The sequence below is a fragment of the Nipponia nippon genome, unplaced genomic scaffold, assembly GCF_047370975.1.
Source record: "Nipponia nippon isolate SJK-2023a ecotype South Korea unplaced genomic scaffold, ASM4737097v1 scaffold_3, whole genome shotgun sequence".
Classification (NCBI taxonomy): domain Eukaryota; kingdom Metazoa; phylum Chordata; class Aves; order Pelecaniformes; family Threskiornithidae; genus Nipponia; species Nipponia nippon.
Genome location: NW_028262347.1, coordinates 118,758,254 through 118,782,331, shown reverse-complemented (window position 1 = coordinate 118,782,331; position 24,078 = coordinate 118,758,254). Strand labels below are relative to the sequence as shown.

At 40.4% G+C, this 24,078-nt stretch overlaps 1 protein-coding gene across 2 annotated transcripts in view; it reads left to right on the top strand.

Annotated features, from left to right (window-relative positions):
- Positions 1-24,078, top strand: part of HSPA12A (heat shock protein family A (Hsp70) member 12A) — a 61,365-nt gene extending 37,287 nt beyond the window's left edge. For both annotated transcript variants that reach the window (XM_087766691.1, XM_087766692.1), the window contains exons 7-12: positions 10,757-10,928; positions 13,477-13,563; positions 14,135-14,239; positions 15,323-15,581; positions 17,276-17,379; positions 18,836-24,078. In XM_087766691.1, coding sequence (XP_087622817.1) covers positions 10,757-10,928; positions 13,477-13,563; positions 14,135-14,239; positions 15,323-15,581; positions 17,276-17,379; positions 18,836-19,470 — 1,362 coding nt within the window. In that variant the 3' untranslated portion in view covers positions 19,471-24,078. The remainder of the gene's footprint in view (positions 1-10,756; positions 10,929-13,476; positions 13,564-14,134; positions 14,240-15,322; positions 15,582-17,275; positions 17,380-18,835) is intronic.

Below are 24,078 nucleotides of genomic sequence, written 5' to 3'. Positions count from 1 at the left end.
AGCCAGCTTGATTATTCGGAGTCCAAGCACCTCCCGTTCCAACAAACTCCAGCAATAACTCCATTGTAAACCTTGGTATTGAGTTGGATACTCAGAAATTGATGTGTTTGCTTTAGTGGATTGTTTCACAAAGTTTGGTCTAAGTGACTTGCAAAATGTTATATGGGAAGGTTGTAGCAGAGCTGAACGCAAAAGAATTTAGCTTCAAGTCCAGGTCTGCTATTTGTATTCTCATGCTTTTAAGCACAAGACCATTTTTTTCTCTACAGCCAAATACAGGAAAAGGAATTAATTAGGAATTGAATTTCCCTCTCTGACAAGACACTGGACTGAGGCAGATTTTTTTTTTTTTTGGTGCAGATTGTATTAGTGTTGTAAACTCAACTTGTGCATCCTTGATGCATTAAACATTGCTTTCCCTATACTGAATTACTTTTAAAAGTGATTGATGGCTGATGTTTAAGACTAAAGGACTGCTTAGGACTGTTGTACTCTTTATATTTTCAGATTTTAAAAGTGTACCTTTGAGATTAAAAAAAAAAAAAAGCGTACTGTGACAAATGTTGCCTTTTGATCCCAAGACACTTAAATAAAAGTTCTGATTGCAAAGATGACTGAACTCCATACAGAAACCTGTGAGGCCCTGGATGACTGCAGGCTTGTTACAGTGAGTCTGGTACTGCTGTCCTACACGATGGGCTCCCTCTCGCTGATACAGGCAAGGATTTGACGTGGCATTCACAAAGACAAAGAATGAGTGTGTAGGTCTTTGGCGTTTAGGAAAGGTTCCTACTAGCACTTCTGGTCTTTCTCAGTGTATAACACCTGCACCATTTTAGAATCATGGAAGCATTCATTGGAAGCGTTTGCTGGAGATCATCTAGTCTGACCTTCCCTTTGAAGCAGGGGTTATTGCCAAGACCAGCTCAGCAATGACTTTGTTTAGGCAAGTTTTAAATATCTCCAAGGACAGAGATGCCTCTCTGGGCAGCTGTTCCAGTGCTGCATCACCTTCCTAGTAAAAAGCATTTTTTGTGATATCCAATTTGAACTCTACAAGCTGCAATATGTGGCTGTTGCCCCTTGTTATACCTCCTGGCAAGACTGCGAAAAGTTGTGTTCTGCTATCTTTGTAACTACCCTTCAGATAGCTGCAGGCAGCTACTAGATTGCTCCTTGGCCGCCTCTTTACCAGACTAAACAAACCCAGCTCCCTCAGTCTCTCTTACAGAACGTGTTCGCTAGCAGCCCTCCTTGAACCCTCTCTACTTTCTCCATGTCTTGTCTTGAACTGAGGGGTGCAAAAGTGTTCGGTTGGTGACCTGTACAGAGCTCGTTCTGTAGCCATTACTCATGGAAACTAGCAGTCGTGAATACTAACACTGAGCAATAACAAGGAAGTAAGTGCTGTAGTAGAGGGCTGTAAGTGATTCCAGTGGTTTCTTTGGAATTTATAATAATAATAATAGTTTGCACAATTATTACATATTTTCATCCCAGCTTTTTGAAGTTGGTATCCAAGAGTTTCTTCCACCATAAAACTAAGTCTAGTTATAAATAAAATGCTAATCTAACCTCTTGCCCCTTCAACATATACGTTCATGCATAAACTCTTAAATGGGGAGTAGTGTTGCTATTAACCAGAATTAATTTATATCTTGTCTGGTGAAGTTCACCAAACCAGCTATATGGGTGCAACTGTGAGGTACCTTATTCTCATCTATCCTGATTTCCTGCAGGTTAGAAGATTTCACCTAAAAACTCCCTTCACAGGAGTTTATAGCTTCTGAGTCCTACCTTTGAAGTGTGAGCAGCAGTAGTTCAGCCTACCTGAAGGCTGTAGGAAGGCTGTGATTTTCTGCGGGTTAGTTACTTTGTATGAGCTTCTGGGAATTCAAAAAGCACTGCAAAGCCTACGCTCTGGTATTTTTAAAAGCAAGGAAAAATTTTATAAATATATAGTAACAGTATCTACTTCATCGTGGCAGAAGGGAAGATATCCAGGGTGTCAAAGAGAGATCTCAGGATAATCCCAAAGTTCTAGGGGCAATTTAAAGGCTGATTTTTACATTGGGGTTCATCCTTCTATGTCTTTCATGTTACTTAATCACTTGTGCCAGTGCAAAGTGAATAAATGAAAACTGTTACAGGGGTCTCTTAACTTCCAGTTTTGTGCCCCCTCCATTAAACCGGTGGCTTTTCCACTTTTCATCTTTCATAATTTCTATTTCCCTTGTCTGCAAAATGAAGTTACTACTATTTTACCATAGCCTGAGATTTCATTTATGCGCTCTCAAGCGGTTTTCTCACAGAGAGATGAGTATCTTTGTCCTGTCACTTAACTGTACAGATGGGGAAGCTGACACTGAAGGAATTCTGCAGCTGTGATAATTATCCACTGTGTTCTCACTTGTGAAACGCAAAGTATCAGTGGCACCTGATCACAATAGTATGAAGGACAGCCTGTGCAACAAACCTAATATTAGCTTAACAGGCAACAATAGTGTGAAAATGTATGTGTTTATGTATATCTATTATGTATATGCATGTATGTGTAGCAAATGTTGTTTAAGAGAAAGCAAAAAGCTCTTGGATCTGTAAAGTAAAAAGTGCCTCTGTGACATTGTAGATGTCAGATCTTTGCAGGATCAACCACCACCCAAACATTGTGTTGACTTTAAAAAAAAAACGAAGGAAAAGAAAGATGTTAATTCTCAGTTTTCATCTGTGCTCTTAAATCCTGAGGATGAGTTTTTGAAAGGAGGGGAGCACCCAGCAGCTCTTCCTCCCGCCTTTGGCAAACCCAGCCTCTTTGCTGTGGTCACTAGGAGGAATCTGAGTGCCTTTGAAAATCCTGTTTGTTTTGTGGCTGTTGAGCAATTTTAAGAATCTGTCTTTGAACAGGTAAGTGGACTGAGCTAAATGGGCTGTCTGACCTCGCTCTGTTGTATTTATTCATGATATTTATTGTACTGTGGTACTCTTCATCACTCTGTCTTCATCACTCTGAAGACTAATGGCAAAGTGTATATGATAGCGCAGTGATTTTCAAACATTTTTTGTGAAAGCTTCTTAAGTCTCAAGGCTGAAGATCTAGCAAAACTGCATGCGCTGTGCTTTTTATGCAGCTTTGTGATATCCACTAGCCCCAGTCCCTGCCAGCCCAGCTCCCCCTTACGCGCCTCTTTGTGATAATGCTAAGAGTCTTTTCCCATGTTGCTCATCTTCGTTCCTGGCATGCTCTGCCTCTGTAATTAGATCTCGGTCGTTTATTTGTGACATCCCAGTTTGATGCCATAGAACTGGAGAAAGTGCTAGCTAGTGCAAAAGGAGGAGGATTAGAGAAGAGCTCACTTACCAAGGCACTAAGTGGATGGTGTTATCATGAATCTGTTAACACAATGAACTGATTAGTTTAAACAGTGTAAATTTCACAAGGCACTTAATTTCCAACTGCTGTTTTGTGTTGCCTTGATTCAGTCACACAATACTTTCTTCATGCAGGCTGTGTGGTGCTTAACTTGCAATCATGGCTTTCCTATTGTTACTAATTATAATAAATATCTTGGAAAATAGAAAACTGTTGATGTTAATTCACAGCTTCTGTTTTTTTGGCTGACTGATGTTGTTTTGCAGAGCTTCATTTCCTAATAAACGACATTATCTTTACGGAGCTATTCCATGGAATCCAGCTTTTAAAATTTATCTCTGATGCCTGCAAATGCAGCGTTAGTACTAAAACAGGTTTAAAAGTTTCTTCCTACCACTCAGAAGAATGAATCATTACAGTTATCTGGTCTGCAGCGTTGCTTCAGAAGAGATTAAAGCAGTTGGTGGAGGTGGCAAACTGTGAAAGCAGAACGGGGACCCAAGGCTGTGATGGAGCTGTGATGTAGCCGTCCCTGCAGCTTCTGCTACGTGCCACATGCAGAAATTGCTGTTTGGCAAAGGGTGGCATTTGGCTGGGACACTGAACTGGAGTTCTGGGGTTGTGGAGTGAATTCCCACCTTATCGTGGGTTCCTGCACAACATTAGCCAAGGCTTTTAGTCTCTGTGGCTTGTTTTTCCAACTGTCTAATGAGGGTGGTTCTTCTCTTGCACATGTTTATCTGTTTAGTCTATTTATGCTACATTTTTGTATCTGGAAATGTCTTATTAATTGTGAATGCAGTGCCTATGGCACTGACACAGTAGTGAATCAGGTCTTAGATGACTACAAAATTTATCAAAGCAGTAAATTAGAATTTATTCAGTCAGACCTCACTTTTAGTTTGTTTCTCTTTCTGAAGGATTGAATTTAACTGCCGTGAAAGTAATATAGTATATTATGCTATACTTAGTTTACAAAAGTTTTTCCTTTAGTGGCTTTCAATGCATAAAGGACAAAGACACTAGTATACATATTTTACAGGTAGGTAATCTGAGCTAGTAAGGAGTACAGAGTCCGCCAGGATCATCTCACGGGTTAGTACTACAACAGAAAGTAAAATTCACTTCTGAGTATAAGCACAGTTCTTATCCAGAGAAAATGCACTTTTTAATATTTGTGAGTATATGCTGGAGTAAGTCACTTATTCCATTTGACCCTGAGAGTGATATAGCAAATGTTACTAAATGGGTAAAAAACAGGTCTCAGTCAGATTTTTTTCTCTAGTTCAGAGAACTGGCCTGAACTACTCCCTGGACCAAAGGAGAGTCAAGGGGTCAGAGTGGCCTCTGTGCTCTTCTTGCAGTGGTGAGGACCACCACTCTGCAAGTTAATGTGAGCATTAGCACTGAAGTAGACCCAGCTGCAGTTTGCTCTGGCCCTGACTCTAGATTCTAGTGAAATAGGGGTCAGGACCGGACTGCCTGCACAGATCTGATTAATCCTAAGTCTGTGTAGTGCTCCTTTGTACCTCCATTATTTGCAGTGTGTACTGACTCTTAACCATTTCTTTTTTTACTTTTTGGATGTTTTTCAGAGGCTGTGTTAAGATTAATATATATTTTCACCGTATTTTTACCGTAAGGAAGATGCTGATTTTATAATATTAAGTACAGTTGCATCTTAACAGGTTGAGGCTTTTCTGCCTAACATAACACTGGGGTGCAAGAACCATCTGAATATAATCTTCTCTAAGTGTGGGATAAAATGCACCTCATCCTTTATTTTATTTATTTATTGTTTTCATCTCCTCACCCCCCCCATGCTGCAGAACATCATTAAGGCAGATCCCTCTGCTATCGGTCTTCTCAGAGTCTGCCTGCGTGGGGCTGGTTTGGTCCCGTGAGCTGCTGCTGTCCCTCCTAGCTTGGCAGGGTAGCTCCGCTAGCCCGTGGGGCTGGTCCACACCTTCAGTCGGGTTTCACAGCCGTGCTATAGACTATTCTTCCTCCACACAACCTCAAGGACATAAAAGTCTAATTATTGTGCGTACAAACTTAACACAAATACTTTCCTTTTGGACAGAGAAAAGTTCTTGGAAAGTCTGCACAAGACAGGGCTGTTGTGCCCCTAGTGTAGTGTCATTCTGCAGGTTTGGCCCTTTTTAATGATTTGGCTCCAGAAGTAAGCTAGACCTATGCAATAATCTTGTGAAAGTGTGTGTGTCTGCCTGTGTTATGACCCGGTGTTGATGGAAGGGCAGAAGCTTCAGAAATGATTGAAAGTAGGTTGCTGTGTGCAGGAAAGCATGGTTACGTGTTCCCTGACAACGGGAAAAGCTGCAGTGTGAGCTGAGAGCTTCCCAGCCCTCACAGCAGTCAGCTGTGAGATTTCAGAAGTTCTAGTATTCAGAACACAAGTTTGACTTGAAAGTTTTTTGAGTGAAGAGGAAATGTGTGTAGATGAAAGAGAGTTTTTCCAGGCAGGTGAAGCTCAAGGAAATAAAGACGAATACAAAATGTACACGGCTGACTCCAGTTAACACAGAATTCTAATAATAAATCAGTGTCTGAAATTCAACGTATGGAGAACTAATTTCTGTACGTGGTTGGTTTGGTTTTTTTTTCACTACTTAAGACCTTAGTATCAGTTCTTTTAATCAGTAGCTCAAAATGGGTGCATTCCATGTAAGGCATTTTCCTTGTGTTACGAGTCAGTGGTCAGGCTTTTTTTTTTTGTTTGTTTGCCTGTAAAAAGATGCCTGATGTATCTCTCTGAAAAAGCAAAAAAGGAGATCTAACTTCTGCTTTCAGTAGTTTGAAGGGATAGTAATAGGAAACGTGTACCTTGTCAATGATGGCGTATTTCCTAATAAGCTATTCCTTTTGAGCTCACCGTGGTGTAGTGAATAAAGCCTGATAGAGCAACAGCGTTCTGTCTGGCTGTGTTATGAAATACAGGAGTGCTCCAGCTAAGTGCTGATGCTTCTAATTATGGTGGCTTTCAGAGATGGGAGCTTTTCTTCTAGGCCTACCTCGTGGCTTTCATTGCCTTTTAAAAGGGCTCAAACTACATGGAATATTCTACTATAGTGCTGTCTTTAAGGCCATATACGTTACAATATTTTAAAAAAATAAAAGTGCATTGCTTTTTTCATTGTGCATCATGGCACGTGAGGCTGGGTTTTAAACATATTATCTTTTAATCTGTAGTAGTGATGATTCTGCGCATGGAATGAGTGAGTATCATTTGGTTCTCTGGAAATACTTAGACTGCTGTACTGAGCTACAGTCCAGGCCTCAATATTTGCTAATGTTGAATTAGTCTAACACTTGGCAGCTGATGTGGTTCAGGGAATCAAGAATGTATTTGTGGTCAGCTGTGGCTCTCATCTGGTGACACGTCGCTGGCTGTAAAAGCAGAGCTAGTGCGCCAGGTTGAGAATTCACCTGCAACTGGATGGTAAAGTTATTTGTGCCCCAGTACTTGAGGCTTTGAAGCACTCTGAGGTTTGCTGTCGATGATGCATCTTGGCTCATGAACAGCAACGCACTGGTACCAGCTCACAGACCTGTTTTACCAGAGTGAGAGAAAATCTGGCAGTTCCCTTGTCAAAGCATGAAATTCTGGTGCTCAGGCAGATGAGCAAAGTGAGCTTGGGCAGTTTTCTAAAGCAGTTCTCTTCATTGTGTTCTGTGCTTCTTCCAGGTATATAAATGCAGCAATGTCCTGCAAAGAAATTCATTTTTAAGAACTTTCTGATGCTCAAAGGACTTTTGTAATTCCCTGATGGGTTTTCCACATTTTGCATTTTTGGGAAAACCTCTGTCTGCTTCCTTCATGGTTCCTAAGTGATGACTGGGTTTATACTGTTAGCGAGTATAATGCGAGAAAGAAAATCTCCTTACCAGACCAGAGGCAAGATAACGGCTCTGTTATAAAGTCTGCTATAAGCTGCCCTAGGCAAAAGCAACGTGATGCATCTGTCCCACTGCCAGAATGATCTATATAATGTTGAATGCAGAGACATTGTTTAGATCTGTCCCGTTCAAGCCCATTAACTTCTGAATCTCTGTTCTTAGTTACAGTAGTACTTGGGCAGCAGTGGGCGAGGGCATGGAGTGAGGCAGATAGAAAGGAAAACATGTAAAATATAGCAAATTCCCACATTTCTACAGTTAATATTGTTAGTGTATGCGTCACTGTTTCTTTATGTTAACCGCCTGCTGTTTTCACTCCTCTTTCTCTGCATGCTCGATATTGTTCTCCCCATCTGTCCCTTTCTCCTCAGCTGTAATGCTGAGACAGAGGTACTGCCTCCTAAGTCTTCATCTTCTCAGAACTTGTATTAAAGCAACCTCATTACTCCATTCCTCCCCAGCAGTATGTATGTGTTCATGTTTCTTTCTCATCTCCCCTTCCCCCATTCTCTCTGTGCTGTGTGTAGATATGTATATGTACAGTATTATCTCTGGTGATCTAAGTAGAAATACTGCATACACAAGGTATGAAATAAAGTCAGTATTGATCCATACATATATGTGTACATATATATGTATATGTGCATATAAAAATATATATATGTTGGATGCCTAGTACCTTTCACTGTACAAGGTTCTTGTATGGTCTTTTTATGATGTGAAATAACACATTCTTTGTTGTAACTGGCCCTTCAACCTCTGTAAGGAAAGCTTTTTAACAGAAAACCCCAACATTTTCTTCATGAAATTCTGTTAGGATCAGCTGTGCTTTGAACTGTTACAAACTGTCATTTCTGTTGAATGGTTCCCTCAGGACATATTTTGAGTGTATTAAAATAATATCTAGAGAGAAAAAATAGCAAGAATAGCACCCACTGTACTTGGAGGGTCTGAGGACATGGGTCTGAGTCCATCCGCTGCAGGTCACTGCCTTCCTCTCCTGATGTGCAGGCTGCAATGTGAAAAGTTCATGGTACAGACCACTGCTGGAGGAGGGGAGGAAGCAAGTGTTATTGTTATTGGTTTACTGTTTTCTTTTTGCAGAACCAGCCTTGGAAATTTGTACCAAAATCCCCCCTAGACTTTGCAATTAATACAATTTTTTTCGATTTTAATACCTTTTTAATACCAATTTTTTTCGATTTTAATACCTTTAGCAACAAACTGTTTTTTTCCCTAAAATATAATTTTCTCTTTAGTGGGTAGGTTAGACATGAGACTAAAAATTGCTTTGTCCATGCTACTAACATATGCCCAGTCCATGGAGCAGACTGAGTACTCGTAAGTTCATCCACATTGCTGGATATTAAAAGAAAAGACTTGCTGCTCAGATCCAGAGCTCTCACAGGACATGATAATGGTTTTAAGGTATGTGAAAACTGCAGCAGGGTAGTAGGGAGCTATTTGTTCTCCGTGCCCTTATTAGATAGAGCAAGAAGTGCTGGTCTTAAAATTGCAGCAAGAAAGATTCAGGTGAGGCTTTTAGCAAAACTTTCCAAAGGCAAAGACAGTAAAGGGCTGAGATAGTTTGTGTGCAGAGGCCATACGTTTTTTGAATTCTTTAGCAGATTAGATAAGTATCTGTCAGGGACCAAGTATTGATTCATATCTTGAATGTTGCCCTTTCTAATGCAACAAATTAAAGCTTCGTGTGTAGAAGAGCTCAGCTGGAGATACGTGATGTTGAAGTGAGCTGACATGAAACCAGCCCTGCTTGTGCCTAGTACATCCAGACCGGTTGGAGGAAAGCTTGGGTTTGTACTAAGGCACAACGTGAGAACTTCATCCCCAGTACAGCTCCAGAGCTTTATCTAAGCCTGTGCCTGCCAACATGCTTGCATGCAAGCGGTATGATGGCAGGAGAGTCTGGCTCGGACCTGTGCTTGATTGATAGTCTTTTTATATCTTTTAATAGTAAAGGATGTAAAGCGGCCATAATCCCAGTCATGAGGTGTGCTTTTAAAATAATGAGCAACCATGATTAGTTTAACCCTTACTTTGGAATTTATTTGTTGTTGTTTTTCCTTTTTTGTTATCAACAATGAGGAAGATTCTTTCTATAAAAATCTATTTATCTTATTTATTAAGATGGAGAGGGTAAAATGAGTCAGTAAATGCGAAGGACCATTTTATGTCTCCAAGTCTTACCCGAGCATTGCTTTTTGAACAGGCTTCATTTTGAGTTTCTAGCTGCAGGTGTAAACTAGCCAGCAATTCCCACAGCCCACAGCGTGGCTGTATGAAGGAAGCCAAATTCCAGTCCAGGTCCGCAGTCTTTCCATGTGAGTCTGCCTTCTTTTGAGGATGCTCTGGAGCCACCACAGTGCGTGTGTATGAGTTGAAGTGAAGGTTTGCTGGAAGACTGACCGTGGAAGCAGAAAAATATTCATACATTTATTTGTTTGCTAGCATGCATTAGTATTTAGGCACTTAACCGAAAAACAACAGCAGGTTAACCAAAAGTTGAGCAGAAAGAGTTTAAAGGTATTTTTATCTACTTTAACAGAAAATCATATGGTAGGGAGAAGTACAGGAGAAAAGAAATGAAAACACAATTTTGTCAACTGCTCTTTCATATTTTTCTCTAAGTCCAGCTCTGAGAGTGACGTGGTTACATGAGAACTTGTGGCTTCTTGAAAATCTCTGTGTCTGGAGGCTTAAAATCCAGAAGGGAATAGAAAGAATGGCAAATGTTCATTTTTATAATGTGGGATTATTTTTAGGCTTGTTCCCATTACATTTTAGGGAACCTGCCCTATTGTGTTTTGAGTCCTTGAATAAACTGAGAATTTTGAAGATGTTATAAAGGTGAATGTACTTAAAAGCAGTGGATTTTGAAATAGAAAATGTTGGGTTTAAGTCAAAAGATGTATTACTGGCAAAGTGTATTGTATATTCCTAGTAAGCTACACAGTGTGGGGAGGGTCCATTTCAGCAAGGACTATATATATCTGGGATATAGAGAAAGACGTACTTAAAATATCATTGTGGGGAGGAGAGGCCAAAGGTATTCCTTCATTTTTTAAAGTGGACTGGGGCCCCTCTTAGCATGCAGATTCACAGGTTAATTAGGAGTTCAGGTTTTAGGCCATTCATCACAGGTTTCAAAGTGACTTTCCTCCTTTCTCCACCTGTCATGTACGCAGCTGCTCGGTTAGACACTTAGCATGGTAAGTGCATGCATACTTCCCTGTTACAGCCTGTGAAGTTGTGCTATAGATTGTGGGCAGGACGATTCCCAGGTCAAGACCTTTAGCCAATGGCAGCAGCTCCTTTGCGCATTAAACTTGGAGGGCTGACCTGACTGAAACCGCGAGCTGGGGAAAGGAGGCTTGTTCACTTGCTGAAAAGGGTCTGCTAGGTTGCGGTATTTCCCACCCCACTTCTCTGATCGATTCTCTCTCGCAGGCAGGAATGGCATCTCCTGAAAATCCCGAGCAGTTGATCATTGCCCTGGAACCCGAGGCTGCCTCTATCTACTGCCGAAAGCTCCGTCTGCACCAGATGATAGACCTGAGTAGTAGGGCGCCTGTCAATGGTTATAGCCCAAGTGACACTATTGGAACTGGATTTACACAGGGTACTGCTTCTATTAACTCACTTCTTTAGATTCTTATGCCTAAGTTTGCTTTGGCCATGAGGGCTGTTTTCTTACCATTTCTTGTTGTCTTCGTTCTCTCTAAATGTTTCAGGCTAGCATCAGTTTGCTTTTATAAACTGTTTTGCTGTTTAGTGTAATTAGACTAGTTAAGGCATTGATCCAGCAGACATGTTTGCACACACTTGAATTTTAGCACACAGGTAGCTTCATTGCCTTGTCTTTATTGGGATGTTGTGGGAGGCTTTTAGTATTTTCACAACAGTATTTTTCTGCCTTAATTAAAATCAATACTTCGTGTTGGATCTTTTTTTTAATTTAATTTGTTGGAAACAATTACGCGTTCACTTAGCTGCATTATTGAAGCAGTGTTAAATAACTGGATCTGCAGTGAGACTTTGAGGTGTTCCAGAGTTTTGGCAGATGCTTTTTGATGTCATCTTTATGAAATATCATTAATTACTTTCAACACTTAGGGGAACACACGGTATTGGAATATAACAATGAATTTATCTGCTTGTAGAAGAGCAACTAGATACAGCACTTCTGATTTATTGACCTGGGGTCTGTTGCTAATATCAATGTTTGAAGACTGATTTACAATGAAGGACAGAGATTGGTCCACAGTGTAAGTCACTTGCCAAAAGATCCTTCGTCACCAAAGATTTTTGAGCTTGGTATCCTACCTGAGATTGGAGGAAAATAGGAGAGAAAAAAACAACAGGAAAACGAAGCAGCAGTAAGATGTGATTGCTGCATAACGCACACGTTTCCCATCTGTGTGAACTGTAACAGTTGCACTGATTGGTGGTAGTGTACCAGTCTATCCCAGAAGGAATTTATCAGAAGAATTTGTATTTTATCACATTTACTAGGTCAAAACAGTACAGGAAAGTGGAAGATTAAGCTAGCAAAGCTATTCCTCTATTTACTGGAGGGTATGGGGTTTTTTTTAGTTAGGCGGAGTCATTCTCTCCTATCTGTGCCTCTCCTAGCCAGCACTTGTCAGATGTGTTCAGTGTTATGGAGGCCCAGCACAGGACACAATCCATTTTCAGGACACAGTCCCTTCAGGGGCTCCTCGCCTTCTGTCCCCCTCATTCGTGTCCTGAACCATTCCAGTTCCGTGCGATTTTACATGAACTCACTTTCAGGCTACACAGGGATTTGCCTCTGAGAAAATAATAAAAGAAGAGAGTTTCTCTGGTTAAGGTTTTGAAGCTGGGCAGAATCTGGCAGATCACGGATTTCTGCTAGCGGGCTTTTTCTTGGATGGGGGTACCATTCTCCTTCTTGACTTTGTATGGTAAAAGCTATTGGGGATGAGAAAGATTTCATGTCAAAATTAATGAAAACAAAGTTTGGAGTGAATTAATTTGGGGTTAGAATTAAAATTTCATAAAGGCATGGCAGGCACCCAAGACAAGCTGAGAACAGATTAAGGAGAAAAACCCTTTAAATGTAAACAGAGAGAAGCACTCCAAGGACCATATTATTGCTGTGAAATCAAAACAAAAATTTTACTGTTCATAGCAGCCAGGATAACCTTACTTCAGTCGTAGTTAAAGACTGCCTCTTGTGTTCACTTCTAGCCCACAGGAGTGAATGAAAGGACTCCTGTTGACTTCTGTGGGCTCTGTGTCAGGCCCTTGCTTGGACCTAGTGCTTGTTCTGTCATTGAATGCTTCGTCGTTGAAGCTCTCACTGTGTGCTGCTAAGTCAGCACAGCGAGGCTGACGCGGCTTGTCTGCATCACAGGGTCTTTATGGGGAGGGGATGATTTTTTGATCTTTCAGTTGTAGGGGTTGATTAAGAAGCATAACAGCAAAGGCTCTCACTACTCTGCTTTCTCCTACAGGCTGTTCTGCCTCTTTTAAATGTCTAAGTAGCAATTAAGTCTTGTAAGTTAACTTATTGTTATAATAGCATTGCCAGATTATGCTTAATTTTTAATTGGTGTATATTTAAAATATTATGAGGGTCAGACTTGGTGATCACTGTGGCCGTAAGAAGTTATAAATCTGAGAAGCAGTGCTTTTGGCTGCTTGTTTTGAGACAGACCAACATCCTGAAAGGCTCGGGAGGCATCTTTGCCTGAGCACCCAAAGTCAGAAGTGGCTTTTGGAAACGTGGGGATTGTTGGTCTGGTAGCAGGCCGGGGCTGCCACTGTGGCAGAGGTTGTGCTGAGCACAGTTGGCTGCAAGCTTTCCCCGTTCCTGGCGGTGCTTTAAAAAACAGAATATAAAAAAAAGTAAATGAGACCTGTTTATAGCTTTTGTGTTAGGTTATTGGTTGTAATTCAGTTACTATCGAGGAAGATCAGTGTGGCTGAAAAACATTTTTCCTTCTTTCTAGGAACAATGTTATAATGTTCCCGATTATAATGCAATAATTTTTTTTCGTTTGTTTTGTTAAGAAGTGATACAGACAGATCTGTCAGCCCGCTTGCACTCGTTTCCTGCAGCTTACGATATATCAGCTTCTTCATGCTTTCTTATACTTGGTAATTTTTTCTCTGTCAATGACTAGCTAAGGAACACGTCCGTCGTAATCGACAGAGTCGTACCTTTTTGGTGGAAAATGTCATAGGAGAGATCTGGTCCGAACTGGAGGAAGGTAGTGTCCTTTCTTGAATAAACTTTGCTCTCACTGGTTCTATATTGCAGGCAAACATTGTGTTTCCCACAAATGTGCTGTGCACTGCAGTGTTCTCACAGTGATTATAAATAGGAAAAGAAAAAAATACAAGTTCATGTGCTGCTCTTAGTTACTAAGGCTGAACTGCTATTCTGTATGCTCTAGCAAAATACAGCTTATTAAGGAGATGGTAGAAAGGAATCCAGCTGTTAAAATGCAACCAGAATTTTTTCCTCGGAACAGGCCTTGTAAATATGCCATAGTATTAATTTGGTAACGTCCTAGGATGTATGCTAGCAGCATGAGCAATTCTACTAAACTGCTTTTCATCTGTGCTAAGTCAATAGCTTTTGACATCTGATTTTCATATTTATTGTCAATCATTGCATTATAATTACAAAAAAAGATCAAGTCTTTAGCATAGGCATTCATGGCTTTCTGTAAGTCATTATCTCTCATGATGATAATGCCTCTGAGAAGTTTTCGTTGCAATACGCTGTGGTGATAATGTTACCATAAATACCATTTGCCTATTCCTTTGGCAAACTAGGTGACCGTTACATCGTTGTTGACAGTGGAGGAGGCACAGTGGATATGACTGTCCATCAGATAAGGCTCCCTGAAGGACATCTTAAGGAGCTATACAAGGCAACAGGTATGTCACTTCCACTGCTTGCTTTATTTATGTAATATTTTTACTTGTCAGTGAAGGAAATGTATGCCTTTATCATTCGCTGCATTTGACTAACAGTTCTTCCTGAAATAAGACCAGCGTTCAAAATGAGTATAACCTAGGTGCTGGTCAGCAGACAAGGGTAAATCACTTAACGCTTCTGACGCTTTGGGCTGGTAAAACTCACGTTGGAAGGGTAAGGAACGGCCATCTCCTGTGTTATTCACTCCCATTCAGGCCACGACCTCCTGCCATGGTCCTGGTCTGACTTCTGATAGTAGAGTCGTCATCTTCCTGTCCTTTGAGAGGTCACCTGTGCATTGCTGCTCTGCCCAGGTATTCAGAGACATACTGTGGAGATATGAATAGCTGAGTGTCACAACACGGTCCTTGTACAGTGACTGTGGCTGAACAGAAGTTTCCCTAGATTTAAGGGGAAGCTTTCACAGACAGTGTAACAAGGAGGGTCTGCAATCCGCTAGGAAAAATGCACAATGATTGATCCACAACAAAGATATAAAGTGCAATTCCTTGAATGGTATTCCCTTCCTGAACTCCGGATCCCCTTTGACTTTGTCCCGTGACTAAGCTGTTACCCACATGAGACAGCCTATTATTTGTTCCTGTGTCTCCATACTGTTTTAGTCTTCATCTGTATGGTTCATCACTGAGCGTTCTCAGCCTTGGTGGCTGTAAGACTACCTCAGGAAACAACCCAGTAAGAGCAAATGGGACGCTGTACATCAAGTCTATCCACTCCTGAATGTGAGTCCAACTCACGCCTTCTCATGTGTGGATAAGGAGGCAGCTTCCTTTGCTTCTAATAAACATGTTTCTGTTTTATAGTGGTAATGTTACAGTGGCTATGATGGTATAGGAGTAAAAGTGAAGCAAAGGTAAGATCATGTTGTGTATTAGACCAACTGTTATATTTAGAAAAGATACCTCTTTCTGTAGACCTTCTCCTATGGCAGTCCTAGTAGTGTCAATCTGATGTGTATTTGGTCAACTTGAAATCTAGTAAGCAGTTCAGAATATTAAAGCTGTGTTTTGTTTGTAATACAGGTGGACCATACGGTTCTCTAGGTGTGGACTATGAATTTGAAAAGCTCCTGTGTAAAATATTTGGAGAAGATTTTATTGAGCAATTTAAAATCAAGCGTCCTGCTGCCTGGGTAGATCTGATGATAGCGTTTGAGTCCCGTAAACGGGCAGCAGCTCCAGACAGGACCAATCCACTAAACATCACTCTGCCTTTCTCCTTCATTGACTATTATAAGAAGTTTCGAGGTCACAGTGTAGAACATGCCTTGAGGAAAAGCAAGTGAGTAGATGATTGAACCCAAATGCATGCAGAATTAACTACTGATAGCAAAGACAAATAATTAAAATACCCTAATTATATGTAGACTGAAAGATAATAACGTAAAAATGTAATATAAGGATGAGAAAACGGGATTGCCTGAAGTGCAGTTTCCAGAATGAAGAGTTCTGATCAAACTCTTGCAAAAGCTTTTCTATACAAGACTTGCACTCTCCTGATATTGTTTTCTATGACTTTCGTTAGGCCACCACTGCATCACTTTCCTGAATTGGACCATATATTTTGAGTCTCTTACATGTTAATTAGGAAGGTTGGATCAAACACAGAATTTGATGTCTAAAATTTAGTTACCTAAAACCTTAATTTTTAGAGGCCTGGGCCCTGGAACAAACCCAGGGTCTTGAGTGAGATGTGTAAGTATATTCATGACTTGAGGAAAGTTATGAACAATACCAGATCACCAGTGAAAACATAGACTATTGCATAGAGCTCTGCAAGAGGAGAGCATTCTTCTTTTGAAGTAATGGCAGGCTTTCTTTTCTCATGGTATGTTAGAGTTAGATCATTTGCTCAGTAGACGGGGAGACATAATTCCCTGCAGAGGTTTTAATTCCTGATTGTAAGTATCAGGAAAGAACCCTAAATGACAAGGTCGCAGGCTGCTACAGAAAAGGAAGGGGGGAGAAAGTAGAAGTGGGCATTTTGCATCTTTTGAAGCTATATACTACAGGCCACCTGGAGATTAATAGCATCAAAGAGAAAGAACAAGAGAGCCTGCGAATGTGGGGCAGAACGCTTGGGACCGGAGAGCAGAAGACATGATACTTATAGTACCTGTACCTTGGCTTCTTTCTGTGTTGTTTAATCCAGGGAATGTTGAATGTAGCATGCAGGCTGAAACTCCTGCATCTTTTCCTAAAGTTATTGGTAAATCTACTTTAAGCCTAAATGACTTGGAATCCAGCTCGGAGTCATTTCCTAAATGAGACTGAGGTTCTGAAATCATTAAAAATTTCTGGAAATATTCCCCCTCACAAGGCCATCTCCTTCTTATTAATAGTCTTAATGGTGAATCTTAGAGGGAGTGCTAAATGTTCGCTTCAAATAAAATGAAATTAATTGGATAATGGGATAGAAAGAGTATAAAGGTGACATGTAATGTGCATGAATGAAAAGGAGATTACTGAGCTCTATGGATGTGCATCAGTGATGGAATAACATAATGCCTGTATTCACTTAACAAATGTTATGCCTCATTAAAAATGCTGTGCTCCCTTCTGCCTCCTGAGGCTTCCCATACTTGCTTGTTTTCCTTGTGTGTTTCCAGTGGCTTTGGCCTGCTGCTCCTGTAATCTAAATGTTGTCCTTCTGGGGATGAAGCAGTGCTGTTTCAGATGAGCGAGCACTGGATTGACTGCCAGCTGTTTCAGGAAGCAGCTGAGCATTGGTAATGCTACAGAAGGCAATCAGGCAAAGAAAACAACAATTAGACAAGCAAAAATTCTCCCTTGAAATTTTACATTGCTGCAGTTGGTATGGGGCTAGGGTGAGGTGAGGCACTTTCTTGCAAGCAAAATGCATGCAGATTCTGTAAACTCATTCATTTATTTATTTACTGCATCTTGTGAGTGCTTGGCTGTTTCTTACAGCTCAGCTGTACTGTTTTAATGTCCTTTCTAACTATTCTTTTCCAGTGTGGACTTTGTGAAGTGGTCCTCCCAGGGAATGCTGAGGATGAGCCCGGATGCAATGAATGCTCTTTTCAAACCTACAATTGACCAGATTGTTCAGCACCTTAGTACGTATCTATGTGTAATACCGCTTCCCGGATGAGCTGAAACTGCCGCTTTGCTTACCTGTTTCAAACCCGTAACTGGAATTAAAGTCAAACAGCTCCCCTAGTACGCACCAAATGTGGGCAGGGAATTCAGTTCTGAAACTTGTAGTTCTCTACAAAGTAGTTAGGAAAATAATAAAAGTAAAGGACATCACACATTGAGTGTGATTCAGTCCTGTTACTGCCTAAGCTTTTGATTATTCTGTACTTCCAGGGATGCAAGCGTTCAGAAGACTGAAGTGCAGTGACTAACCCAGATCCTGCTTTTCTTTTTCCTGTTGCAGGCAACAACTAAATAACGCCAGAGATGTAACTAGTTTCTAATTATTCCTCTTATTAAGACCTCTAGTTCATTTCTGCTCAGTGGAAGAACTTATAAAGTCACATTTGTTCATGACCGTCCAAATCACTGACATCTCTAAACCACAAATAATAAATGATGCATCATGGTAAAAGTACTTCCAGGCATGGCTTAAGCAAGACTGAATTTATTTATCCAGTAATGGGAAGTGACATAGGCTTATTGGAAAATTTATTATTTAAAGTATTCCTGGTGAAAGATTGGATTTGTATCAAGTAGAGTATAATATATGTAGTGAGCAAAGTATTGCTGTTCTACACGTTACAAAGCACTAATTGAATTGTATTTGGAGTGGAATATCCAGCTTTATTCACTATATGCGAGGAATTATTAGATAAATTTTGAGAGGTCACAACTTATAAGCTGTTCTGTTCTAGCTGTCTATGTGAGCAGGGAGGTAGAGGTCTAGAATTACAATAGTTGTGATAGAAACCTCAGTCATGCTGCCTCGGTTATTTGAACTAAGGGTGAGCCTACAACTGAACTGTGTGATTTTCTTGAAAGTAGGGGATGTGGGCTTAATCTAAGAAGGAACATCTGTAGAAATGTAAGGAGGTATTATTTTGCAGATGGTACATACCGTGGTTAAGAAGTTAGGCTCAGAAATAACAAGTGAATTTAAAATGGGGTGAATTATCTGGAATGCAGTAAAGGGTATGTGAATCAGTTAGGTTTGGGAATATCTCACTGATACTTGAAGTGGCAAGATGATGTCTGTTTCCCTACCACCCATAATGTGACTGCCAGGATTTCTTTGCAAGAAATCCATGTCTCCCTTTACTGGTAGAAGCTAAATAAAAATTCTGTTTCAAGTGCCACTTTAGAAATATTGTATGCTTTGAGGTAAGTTTCCATTCACAGTGAAACAGAGTATAGAAGAGTCTGCAGAAGTGGAACTAGTGCATGCTGAGAGTGGCGGCGTGGGCATAGATGTGGCAGTTTCAGATCTTGTGCATGCGCGTGGGACATTCAGTGCACTCAGACATTAGGAGTTTGACCTGCATTGCCTTGTCGCAGTGGATTTTTCGCTATTGAATGGGCTCTGTTTCTGTTTAGGTGATGTGTTTGATAAGCCAGAAGTGACCAATGTCAAGTTTCTGTTCCTGGTGGGTGGCTTCGCTGAATCCCCCTTACTCCAACAAGCTGTCCAGAGTGCTTTTGGTTCGAGATGTCGAGTCATCATTCCTCAGGATGTGGGGCTCACTATCCTCAAAGGAGCTGTTCTCTTTGGTCTAGACCCTGCTGTCATCAAAGTGCGGCGTTCACCTCTCACCTACGGTGTGGGTGTGCTCAATCGGTTTGTGGAAGGGAAGCATCCACCAGAGAAGCTTCTAATCAAAGATGGCACACGCTGGTGCACTGATGTCTTTGACAAATTTATCTCAGCCGACCAATCTGTAGCCCTCGGAGAAACTGTGACACGCAGTTACACACCTGCCAAACCTTCTCAGTTAGTAATAGTGATCAATATCTATAGCTCAGAACAAGATAATGTCAGCTTCATCACCGAATCTGGAGTAAAAAAGTGTGGCACGCTTCGCTTGGATCTCACGGGAACTGATGCTTCAGTGCCAAACCGGCGGGAGATCAAAACACTTATGCAGTTTGGGGACACTGAAATCAAAGCCATGGCCATTGATGTTGCCACCTCTAAAAGTGTCAAAGTTGGTATTGATTTCTTAAACTACTAACAGCCCATTTTCCCCACCACAGCCTGTTTGTGAGACTGATCTTCCACTATTCCATTTTTTTACTTTCATGTGTCATGTAATCAACGTGAATTTCAGCAGGCTATATGAGAACAGCTAGTAAGGTGGGGTGTGTCATGTTTGTGCCCTTTGATGACCAAAGACTGGATTTTGAAAGACCCTTAAAAAGTTTTGGGAGCAAAAGATCCAGAGGTAGTAAAAGTTCCCAAGTTACTCAAGCATGCTTAAAGATCTACCTTTATTAGATAAATCCTGATTATTGTTGGGTCCTGAAGATCAGTTATAAAGATGTAAAATTGTAATCTCTTTGCCTTGTTCTTCTTCTTCCTCTTCCTCCCAAGAAAAACTCACTGACCCACGTGGTTGTTGTAGGGGGTGTATCTGTGTGGGGTGTCTGTTTAAATAGCACCATCCTCCGGCAATGGGAACAAATTAGTAGTCTATAATATTCTTTTGTTCTTTTGATTTTGCCCTCTGCTTTCAAAATTTTAAGTGCTGAAGATCAATGACTTAAAGAAATGGGACCTGAGTTTCTTAAATTCTGAGATCCCACTGAAAAGAAAATCCTCAGAAATCCTTAAAATTAGATTTAGGAAATATATATATATATATATATATATATATATATATATAATTTGTTTGTTTGTTTGTTTGTTTAGGAGCCTCATATTGATCCAGTTTGAAAACAAGGTCTTTATTGTCACAGCTCTCAGAACTAGCTGTTGGAAAAAATAGCTGGCATTACCCTCATTATACTTTGGAAAACTATTAAGAACAAATCTGTTTCTCTTCTAAACTTATTTTTATTAGTCTCTATCAGAAATCACAGAATCACGGAATAGTTGAGGTTGGAGGTGACATCCATTGACTATCTGGTCCAAGCTCTCAGCTCTAAGCAGTGTCAGCTAGAGCAGGATACTCTGTCCCGTTTTGAATATCTCCAAAGATGGAGATGCCTAAACTTCTCTGGGCCACCTGTTCCAGTATTTGACAACCCTCACTGCAAAAAAAGTTTTTTCTTACGTTTAAAAGGAACTTCTTGAGTTTCCATTTGTGACTGTTGCCTCTTGTTCCTTCACTGGATACCTCTGAGAAGTCTGGCTCCACCTTTTTTACTGTCTTCTATCAGGCATTTATACATATTCCTAGCATCTCCTGAGCCTTGTCGAGTCTAAACAGTCTCAGATGTCTCAGCCTCTCCTCACATGGCAGATATTCCAATCCCTTAATCATCTTCATGACGCTTTGCTGGGATCAGTCCAGTATGTCCATGTCTCTCTCGTACTGAGAAGCATAGAACTGGACCCGGCACTCCAGATGTAGTCTCACCATGGCGGAATAAAGGGGACTAATCACTTTCCTTGACCTGCTGGCAATGCTCTTCCTAATGCAGCCCAGGAGGCTATTGGCATTCTTTGTTGCAAGGGCACATTGCCGGCTGATGCTTAACTTTGTGTCTACCAAGACCCCAAGGTCTTTTTCTGCCAAGCTGCTTTCCAGCCCGTTGGCCCGCAGCGTATAGTGGTGCGTGGGGCTGTTCCTCCCCAGGTTCGGGACTTTGCACTTCCCTTTGTTGAACTTTGTGAGGTTCCTGTCTGCACATTTCTCCAGCCTGTAGAGGTCCCTCTGACCCATCTGGTTTATCAAGCACTTCTCCAGGTGATTCTATTTCTTTTCTTGTTAATCCCTGTGTTAAGATTTGGAAGCACAATTAGATGATGGCTGTCCAGGAAGATTTAAACAACTTACAAGAGAGAAAATGTCTAGATCAAAAGTACCGTAATATATTTTGAGTAACCTACATTTTAATTGAGTAAAATATATTTCTGGGTTGAGTTGAATGGCCAGTAAAGTGGAAGGCAGAAGCCAAGAGAATGAAACTACAAATAACATTAAATAAAGCATTTCTTACATGGCTACGAGCACACAACTCTCATGCAGGTGAAATACAATGATGGTCATGGTAGCATCTTGTTTTCCAAATAATAACTTTCTGGAAATGTTTTCTTAAGCACGTTCACCTGGACAATTTCTTCTGCAACTGGAACAGTTTTTATTTTGCAAAATGCTACCTACAATCTATATCTGCCATGAACTGACAGCTTCAGATTCAAATCCAAATCCCACTCCAAACTGGCAGACTGATACTAACCTGTAGAATCACCCTAAAATGCTGACACTTTCAGAGCATTTATACAGAGCTGCCTGATTACCTGCTGGAATTCATGACATTTTTGAAACTTTGCAATGTTAGTTGTTAAACTAAACCGTCATTTGTAATAAGTTGAGCATGAGTTAAATCCATTACTGAGACTTTTGGGAAATGAAAGCTTTATCAATTATTTCACTAATTTACGTTCCAAGTCTGCACTTAAGCTTTCTGTGTTTAGCCTGGAGTTTTGTCACAGTAAAGAGCTGCAGAACTGGTCTACTGCATTTTGCCATTGAGTTTTCTCTGTCTCCTGCAGAATTCCCTAGTTGAATGTGAAATCTGTTCTGCATTCAGCTTTAAAAAAAAAAAAAAAAAGGACTATGGAGAATGCTAGTCACAGTATCCGGCTGGATACTTTCTATAATTACAAAGTGTGCTTGCTAGCATTCAGTTTCCTGCTGCCTGCGAAATGCTTTAAAAGCTAAATACTGGGATTTTTTTGTGTGTTGCTTTCCATGGTTTACAAACAAGAGAAAGTTTAAGATGAGTTATGAACAATATAATTTTATGTATATACAATATTTAAATATTGTACAGACTCTTTCTTTCTACAGTGCTATTTTCTTGTATAAAAATGCTCTTTGCCTCTGTTGATTTCATTCAGCTGTTAATTTTAAATAACATAGTTTCTCAATCAGCTTCTGTAATTATAGGCTTTTAAAGATGGTAAGATATGAAATGTAAAAGGCTGATCTTATAATAATAGGAAAGAAATGTTGGTGTGTCAGAGAATACAACATTCTTCCTGCAATGCAAGTCATACCAGTTAAGCGTATTACACAGATGCACTAGTATGTTGCTGGGATTTTCGTTTCTTTGTTTCAAATGGTGACCATTCCATCTCCAGCAGTTCATCATAATAATGGATGAATCCTCCTGTAAAACCAAGTTAAAAATTAGGTTCTATGATCTGGATATACAGCTTCTTCACTAGGTTTTGGGGATTTATTAAGGATCTTCTCTAGTTTAAAAACAAAACCAAAAACAAACACGAAACTACCTTCCAAAGGCAGGCAACACTGATTTATTGTAGATGCAGGTAAGACCCAGATTCTGTCTACCGCTACCACCTACCAAAAGACAAAATCCTTAAAGAAGAGTAGGCTTTGGTGTCTTCGCATCCTATGTTAAACTGAATTGGTCCAATTCTGCAGAGATTTGTTTTCCCATGGCCTTAGGTTAACACAGAATTTGGTCTAATAAATGGCTGCAACCACCCCCTCTCTCCCCTGAAGAGGAGGCGAACTGCACGATCAGGTGGCCCGTGATTTTTATCCTGTTTTCAGCCTGTCTGCAGGGAATGCTGAGGGTAGTTTCTGCAGCTCTTCTGAAGCATAGCTTCCTGCACAGTAGCGATTCCCTGCCCTTTCTTCTTCGCCTTTTGTAAGATTCCATCTGGATCCAAGCAGGGGTTTGTTGCTGAAATGACTCTACTGTAACTGTACAATGTGGTTTGCATATTTTTGCACTTCCTCATTCAGTCTGATGAGAGCACTATCAAGCTTATCTTTGCAGAGCACTGAACTACTGAACAAACTCCCAACTGTCCTCATTGCCCTTTTTAAATCTAAGAATGGAAAATTAGCTTGTCTCTCTAAGGAATTAGAATTGTAAGTAGAATATTATGCTGTGGTCTGTAGTCTATAACCCAGTTAAACAACTTTACATTGTAAGTGGCATGTGGATGCCCGTTTTGATAAAGGATGTTAGGCTGTAAAATTAATATGAAATTTATTAGGAAATGAGTTATTTTTAGAATAGTAGTTCTGATACTTTTGCAGGAGATTCCCTGCAGAGCATTTTTTGGGAGGGGTTTCAGATGACATTGTGCAACTTAATGTTGAAAAGACGAGGCCTTGCTACCCTTAGGGAAAGCAGAAGGCCCTAGCAGAAGTTTTGCTCTAAGCAGCAACTTGCAAGTTTGGGTCCAAGTTAACTTAACCCTAGGCTGAAAGTTAGCAGCTAATTGTGGTAGAATGATTAATTGTGCTAGAATATGATAAATGTGCAGTGATGCTTAGGAAAGTTTACATTGGTATGAATATACCAATATTTATATACAGGAGTTTTAATGCATTATTATGAGAAGGCTGATTATATATTGCAGAGATTTAATCGCCAAGGTAAGCTGCATATTTATGATATGAAGTGGCTTAAGCGGATGAATAGTATAAAAGTTGTTGGGCATAACGTCACAGTACTCACCTGCTTGAAATAGTCTTAAACTATATTATAAAACCAACCATTGTGGTCTTGTTCACCTCTGTGCAAGATAAATTCAGATTTCACTGATGTTTGGAGCTGTTCACAACTTGTCTGGATTGTATCTTGAGTGTTTGTGTGTCTTCAACCATGTCAAATAAAATACAGTAAAATTA